Source organism: Ovis canadensis, chromosome 10 (assembly GCF_042477335.2).
Source record: "Ovis canadensis isolate MfBH-ARS-UI-01 breed Bighorn chromosome 10, ARS-UI_OviCan_v2, whole genome shotgun sequence".
NCBI classification, from domain to species: domain Eukaryota; kingdom Metazoa; phylum Chordata; class Mammalia; order Artiodactyla; family Bovidae; genus Ovis; species Ovis canadensis.
Window position 1 is genome coordinate 61535241 of NC_091254.1, and position 8586 is coordinate 61543826.

Here is an 8586-nt window from a genome sequence, read left to right on the forward strand (position 1 = left end):
TAGGTGCAACAGTGATCATATTTCTGAATTGGTGTCAATGAACACACGTTTTCAGGTACTCTTTTATGACTGCAGCCCAATGTTTATTTCAAAAGGATAATTAAATATTTCATCACTTAGTTTTTGTTGTGTTTATATATTACTTCCCATCTGCATATGCTCTTTGAAGGTCTCAAATTTCTTTGTATTTGATAACTCTTCATAAGATGTTACAAATACCTCTATGCTCAGGATAAGGATGCCTACAAAGTAACTGTCTACCTACATACCTATTGATAACTCTTCATAAGATGTTACAAATACCTCTATGCTCAGTATAAAGATACCTACAAAGTAATTATCTACCTACATACCTACCTTCCTTTCTACCCATCTATTTAATTAGCGAATTGCTACCTACCTACACATCTATCATAAATTTCCCCTTCTTTGCAAAGTGGAAATTTCAACCAAAGTCACAGTACTCAGTTCTCAAATTCATCACATGAACTCTTAAGAGTCAACCATCCATTGTGTCGCGCATGTGTCAAAGGCTAACTGTCTTAATGCTGACTGGCAGCCTGATGTGGGTAATGCCATTGCTCCACATTAATTAACTCTCTGTGGAGCTGGAATTCTCTTCCTAAACTACTCCTACAGAAAAAACTACCTGGAAACTTGAAGAAACTCTTTCACTTGCATGATAGAAAAATGCAATAACCATCCAGAACAAACATATTGTCAAATATGTCTAAATATCTTAACTAAAGAGTCATACCTAATGCATTTGGATTTAAGGAAAATTGTTAATATAATGTTCCTAAAAATAAATGACACTATTTTACTTTCTCTGCTTTTGCTAATCATTACCTTTAATTTTTTAAATTTATTTCTTCATTTATTTTTAATTTCTTTAAATTAAAAGAAGTATAATTGATTTACAATGTTGTGTTAGTTTCAGGTATATAGCAAAGGGAATTAGTTATATTGTTCTTTAGCTGGTAAGTCATGTCTGCCTCTTTGTGACCCCATAGACTATAGCACGCCACACTCCTCTGCCCATGGGATTTCCCAGACAAGAATACTGGAGTGGGTTGCCATTTCCTTCTCCAGGAGATCTACTTGACCCAGGGATCAAACCCTCATCTCCTGCTTGGCAGGCAGATTCTTTACCACGAGCCACCTGGGAATCAATTACATGTACACATATATCCATTTCTTTTTAGATTATTTTCCCATATAGGTTATTATGGAGTATTGAGTAGAGTTCCCTGTGCTACAGAGTAGGTCTTTATTCAGTTCAGTTCAGTTAAGTCATTCAGTTGCGTCCAACTTTTTGCAATCCCATGGACTGCAGCACACCAGGCTTCCCTGTCCATCACCAACCTTATTAGTTATCTATTATATATATAGTAGTGTGTATATGTCAATCCCAATATCTCAATTTATCCTTCCTCCCTCCTTTCCTCCCTGATATCCATAAGGTTCTTTTCTACATCTGTGACTCTATTTCTGTCTTATTAAGTTCATTCATATAATTTTTTTAGATGGACGTGAGTTTGGGTAGGTTCTAGGAGTTGGCGATGGACGGGGAGGCCTGGTGTGCTGCAGTTCATGGGGTCGCAGAGAGTCAGACAGGACTGAGTGAAGTGAAGTGAACTGAACTGAACATATAAGTGATACCATATATTTTTTTTCTCTGACTTACTTCATGTAGTATGATAATCTCTGCTTACCTTTAATTTTTTTCTAGCAGAGAAATGCCCAAATGTGGGCCAACTGAAGAAATTATTTTTAAGTAGATGTTTATTTCCAAGAATTTATAATGAGATGATCACTTTTATTTCTTAAATCCAAACAGCTCAGTGATAGATAGTAGCAACTCACCTTTAACTCATCAAACAGAGAGAGGCAGATTCACTCTGTACACATGGTTATTTGCTTTCTCTGTTTTATGAGCATTGCCACTCTCTTTAAAATTGAGTCTATAAATAATATATAAGTGGAAATCTATCAGATGCTGCTTGTTTACTTGTATAATACTAATAATTCAAGATTTATATCTTGTTTTTTAACTGAGAAGATGTGATTAAATCATAGCCCTACTGAACATAATTTTTCAATTCTATAGATTTGGCTAAAAAATTAAAGTTATAGAGACAATAGATTTACTGGTTGAAATAAAATGCCATAGTGGAAATATGAAAGTGGTTTTAGAGAATAATAAACATGATTCCAAATCCTAGGAAAGCCAATTACCAAAAAGCGAGTATCATGAGTCGGGTTCCTTAACCTTCAAAAGACCTCAATTCCCTTATCTCTAGAACTCGGGGACCAATCATATCTACCTCATAGTAAAGAGGTAAAAATTATCAACTTCAAAAAAGCTGATAATTTTTTAATAGAATGCTGAATGGGGTTTTCTTTTACATGTCCTGGAATTGATCATTCCTGCCCAAAGTTCAGATGGATAAGATACTCAAAAGTCTACTTTCTTAAATCCACTAATGCTCACGAAGGAAGAGATAGAGTGGGTTCTCCCACCAATATCACAATTTCTCTGTCTGTTTAGGAACAGGCTACAGAGGAGAAATTAGTTGTATTCTGCACTATAAATTGTACAGTGTTTGAAATGAGTAGCTTCTCTTCAACCCTCATTCTGAGGAAGCAATGTGGGGGTGACCTTCATCTCCACCAAGTCACATTGAGAAGGATTTCAAGAAAATCACTCCTAGAAACCAGGACTTTCTATAGTCATGGAAGCTATTTGCCTGAATACACACTAAGCTGAAATACCTGCTGACCCACTCTGATTTTGTAATCACTAGAGGCCTTCTGGAATTTCCTTGCTTTTTCTATGATCCAACAGATGTTGGCAATTTGATCTCTCTAGTCACTAGAGGCCTTGTGGGGCTTTCTTGGTAAAGAATCTGCCTGCAATGCAGGAGACATTGGTTCTTTCTCTGGGTCAGGAAGATCCCCTGGAGGAGGGCATGGCAATCTACTCCAGTATTCTTGCCTGGAGAATTTCATGTACAGAAGAGCCTGGCAGGTTATAGTCCATAGGGTCGCAAAAAGTTGAATAGACTGAGCGACTTTCACTTTCAGAGGCCCTGGAAGAGTAGATGATGTGCCTCCAACCTCCACATTTAGAGAGAGTAATAATTGTGGTACTGCTGCTGCTGCTAAGTCACTTCAGTTGTGTCTGACTCTATGTGACCCAAGAGACGGCAGCCCACAAGTTTCCTCTGTCCCTAGGATTCTCCAGGCAAGAATACTGGAGTGGGTTGCCATTTCCTTCTCCAATGCATGCATGCATGCTAAGTCACTTCAGTCATCTCCGACTCTGGGCGACCCTATGGACAGCAGCTCACCAGGCTTCTCTGTCCATGGGATTCTCTAGGCAAAAATACTGGAGTGGTTGCCATTTCCTTCTCCAAATCATGGTACTAGTATCTGCTTAGTGTCTGGATTTAAGAAAGACATCGGGTCATGAAGTGAGAAGCAACTAATTTATCAGGTAAGGAAAGAAAATACTGTTGACCTCTATCCCATCTCAGTATTCCCAGAAAACAAAGAAAGAAAACATTATTCATGGTTTCTCTCCTGCCACCAATAAAAGCACAGAGGCCAGAGGAGGAGGGAAGGGTTGTAGGACTGCTTGGGAGATTTCATCCAGGCACAGAAACTGCCTTCCTGGGGTGTGTATGGGGAGCTTAGGGCAAATAAAAATGCCTTCTGGCTGCCTTCTCTTCATAGACCCTTTAAAAATATATATATTTATTTATTTGGCTGCACTGGGTCTTAGTTGGGGTATTTGGGATCTTTTGTTTCAGCATGCAAACTCTTGGTTGCAGCATGCAAGATCTCGTCCCCCGATCAGGGATCAAACCTAGACCCTCTGCATTGGAAGTACAAAGCCTTAGCCACTGGACCACCAGAGAAATCCCTCTCCATAGATCTTAGATTAGCAGAGACCAAAAGAAGAAATGAGACACGGTGTAAGTAAAGCCAGATTATTTAATAAAAATCATTTGAAACCTTCACTTGTTACGCAGTAATCCATTTCAAAACTGTAAGTGATAAGGATAGGAAATTGCGAGGAAAGAACAGTGTGGGGAGACTAGTATTTGGTAGTCCAGCAACAAAGTTTGAGACACTTTCAGTGCAAACTGCATGACATCCACGTGGCAGACATATGCACCTTAAACGTGCGTGTGTTAAGTGTATGTAATGTCACCATTCAGAGAACTAACAATTACTAGTTCCTCATTACCAAAACTAGACATTTTACATTTCATTGTTTCCATATTATTATTACTATTTCATGCTTGCTTCTGTAAATCAGGCATTTTGCTAAGTGCTTTAGTTATATCATTTTACTTTTTTTACTGTCTTCATTTTTAAAGATGAAATGAAAGTGTTAGTTGCTCAGTCAGGCTAGTCTGTCCCTTGTGTTTCCCAGGCAAGAATACTGGAGTGGGTTGCCATTCCTTTCTCCAGGGGATCTTCCCAGCTCAGGGATTGAACCTGGGTCACCAGAATTGCAGATAGATTCTTTACTGTCTGAGCCACCAGGGTACTTGGTGAGGATAAGAACAGTGTCCAAGACTGCAGTTATTAAGAGTAGACTCAGAAACTAAATTCATGTAATTCAAAAAATCCATGTTCTTAGCCAAGATGTATCCAGCCTCACAATTTTTTTTTCTCTTAACCCTTAAATTTAACCCTCCTCAGAATCAGACCAGATTTAGTACTGATTACTGTCTCAACTTAGTTCATGTTATTCCTTCTACCTGAAATGTCATTTCCCCTTCTCATGTCCAGTGCAAATCTTAGCCATTACTCAAAGCTTATCTTAAGCCCCATTGTTCTTTTAAGACTATTTATAAAGCACATATATTATATATAGAAACTAGGATGGTATATATTTGTACGTGTAAAAATATATATGTATATTTGTATATACATGTACAAATATATTGAGAAAATATAAATGACTGATTCTAAAAAAAACAAACTCAATTGTTTCATTTCACATTAAATTACATTTTTCCCATTATCTTAAATCCTTTTCAGTCTTACTATTTTTTCTATATAATTTTGAAATTTCTGATGTTCACTAATAGCTTTCTGATTAACTGATTTTATGTATTCTTCTGTTTGCAAGAAATTTCTTTTATGGGTTCTCCATTATTCAGAAAATTTTATAGACAAGGTTATAATTTATGAAACAGGGAGACCATTCTTGAAAAAGACTGAACAGATTTTTAACTACTTCATTAAAGCAATCCATAAATAAAACAAAATACAATGCCAAGATAACTTTTGTAGTTGAGTTTCTAGCAATTACCTTTTTACCCTTTAGTGGTACTGATGTAATATAAAAGATATAATCTTCTTGTTTCATCTCTTTGTAGTTCTTTTCTCATAAATATGACTTGCTATCCAAAGTTTCCATATATGATTAAGTGTCAATTGACTTTTTTTCTTAATATCTCCTATTTCCCCCCAATCCTTGAAACAGAGCAACTGATGGTGGAAGCTCAAGAAATAAAGCAAAGTCCTGCTCCATTGCTGTGCCAACATGCCCCACTTATGTGATCTTGGATCAATTTCTCCTACCTTTGTGTTTCTGTCTCAAAATTGGGGTAATCTTACTTAATTCGGTTAAATTGTTGGGAGGTTTACTGAAGCAATATGAAGCTTCTAGTGGAGTGTTTATCTCATGAGTAAGAGCTTACTGTTTATTGAATCAAGAATAGCTCTAGTTCTCAGATATTTTCATCAATTTCCTCACTAGATATATGCTTGCATTCATTAGTCACCAGTAACTTAATTGCTTGATTCCTTAAGGCTTAGATCACAGGATATTTGCGTCATATAACAAACATGTAGCCCAGCTAACACTTTTTCAGTAGTTGCAATGTGCTAAGCATTGTAGAAGCACTTCTTATAGATTTCTGTTGTTCAGTCGCTAAGTAGTGTCTGACTCTGCTAGCATGACTTAGCGACTGACTATATTATCTTATAGATAATCTTATTTAACCATCATGATAATCCTAATGAGAAAAAACTGGCAGAGGCTACTAATAAACACAAAAAATTCATCTCCCTTTTTTTCCAATCGAATATCTTCCCAGATAGATTTTATTTTCCAGACTCCTTTTAGTTAAATATGACCTTGTGGTGAAGTTCTTTGACCATGTGGTGAAATTCTTGCAAAGGGATTTTGAGTAAAACTGATGTATATATATCAGATGTAGAGGATTTTCCTCCTTCGTGTTATCTTTCACTTTTATCCTCACAGGCACTCGGACATGGCAACTACTCTAAAAAGAGAAAACACCAGAGGTGGGGGGTTTCTGGCTAAACAACTTGATAGAGTTCTTGCTGGAGTCAGGCCAGGGTGATAAGTTCCTAAGGGTAGGGGATGAGGAATTTGATGATAACAACAGTGGGAGGTTTTCCCAAACTGATCCAAAAGATTCTGGCTAAAACTGTATTAAGGGTGCCAAGGACAGAGCCTAAAAGGATGAGATTTGGTTCAGAAGGGAATTCAGAAAAGCCTGACTAAAATCTGGCTAAGGAGTCTTTATCACTACCAGTCAAGTAGTTTGAGTGTGTGTGCTATGTCGTTTCAGTCATGTCCAACTCTTGATAACTTCAGGGGCTGTAACCGCTAGGCGCCCCTGTTCATGGGATTCCCCAGGCAAGAATACTGGAGTGAGTTGCTATGCCCTCCTCCGGGGAATCTTCCTGACCCAGGGATCGAACCACGTCTCTCATGTCTTCTGCATTGGCAAGCAGGCTCTTTACCAATAGCACCCCCTGGGAAGCCTACCAATCAAGTAGTTTACCTGTGTATTACCAACTTTATGGTTGAGAAAATAAGGCTCAAAGAGGTTGTATACATTGTCCACTTAGAGCAAGAGACTGAAAACAGTTTCCAATCAAGTCAATTTTATTTCAAACTCTGTGGTTTTTCTGCCATACAATGGTGCTCTCAAGGACCAGGGAGAATTAAACATTTAAGTATGTGTGTGTGGACATGCATGCATATGGACACGTCCTATTAACATGAATACACTTCCAGTCCAGATCCAAAGTTTACTTTCATTTTTTTCTAACTCTTGTCTTAGAGTATCCCCTCAATCCATGGACTGATTTACATTGTAATTTGAAGGTAAAAATTATGAGATCTAATCCTATAATTGTGCATCTCATTTGTGAATATACATTACCTCTTGTGTCTAGTTATAAATAAAAAAATGTAAAAAGATAAAACAATGAAAATGCAATTTGCCACTACTTGAGTAGCCAAAATGTGTAGATTATATAGAAGAAATAAAGCAAATATCAAAACATAGCATTCTAGATGCTTCCTAGGTAGCTCAGTGGTAAAGAATCTGTCTGCAATGCAGGAGACATGGGTTCAATCCCTGAGCTGGGAAGATCCACTGGAGAAGGAAATGGCAACCTGCCCCAGTATCCTTGCCTGGGAAACTCCATGGACAGAGGAGCCTGCCAAGCTACAGGCCATAAAGTCATATGACAGCAACTGAGCATGCATGAGAAAGCAAACAGTTTGCTTTCTACTCTCTACAGAGTCCAGAAAATGGGACTCCCTAGATGCTTCTTGAGCTATGAGAAAAGAAACATATATGTTTAGGTACTATTCATATGAAATAACTCCTCCCTGCACCTTGCTGAGTTCTTTGCAGAGGCAAGAGAGAGGAATCAGACATCAAACATCAGAAAGCTGTAGGCTCATCTCAGCAGCGTTTGCGTTTTCATCTTCGCAAGGAACTTGTCCAGACTTAAACTTCTTTCTCCTGCCACTTCCCTGTCTGCTCAGGGGAGATCATTCAGAAAAGACTTCACAGCATTTCCACTGCTCAGCCTTGCTGCTGCTGCTCATCTCAGTACTGGGGATGATATTTGCCCCGAGAGATTCCAGAGGCCAGTCAGGGACCCAGCCTGATGACCCTGTTTTGGTCTCTGAAGGAACCTCATTGGAGCTGAAGTGTAACTATTCCTGTGGTGCAACTCTCTATCTCTTCTGGTACGTCCAGTACCCCCCGCAAAGACCCCAGCTGCTCCTCAAGCACTTTTCAGGGAACACTGTGGTTCAAGGCATTAGAGGCTTCGTGGTTGAATTTGAGAGCAGTGATTTTTCCTTCAACCTGAGGAAATTCTCAGCCCATTGGAGGGACTCAGCTGGGTACTTCTGTGCACTGAGTGTCGCAGTGCCTAGGACTGCAGGAGGGATTAAACACAAACCTCTCATGGTAGTGGAGTTTTCAGACACTCAAGATAGCTTCTCATTTTATTTTAAACTGTCTTTTGCTATATGATTGCAAATGAGGCAAAGAGAGCTGAGCAGACAGAGGTACTCTTATATAAGCCTACAGTTCCGTGTCCGGTAAATTTTATTTCGGGAACTTTTTACTTGCTTTAGAAACCACGTAACAATAAATAGTTAAGATCCTAGAATGTTCTTATCATGTACTAACCAGATGCTTAAGGACTTGCCTTGAGGTTGACTGTTTTAAGGGATTGACTGTATGGGTTTTCATTTACCACTTTGTGTCTCGCTCAAGAGAG

The 8586-nt window shown here is 38.4% G+C and overlaps 1 gene segment (V, D, J or C); it reads left to right on the plus strand.

The window, feature by feature from the left end:
- The first annotated feature begins 7913 nt into the window (after nt 1-7913).
- On the plus strand, nt 7914-8336 carry LOC138446790 (T cell receptor alpha variable 8-3-like). The segment is given in 1 exon segment: nt 7914-8336. A coding segment is annotated over 1 exon segment (423 nt).
- The last annotated feature ends 250 nt before the right edge of the window (nt 8337-8586 follow it).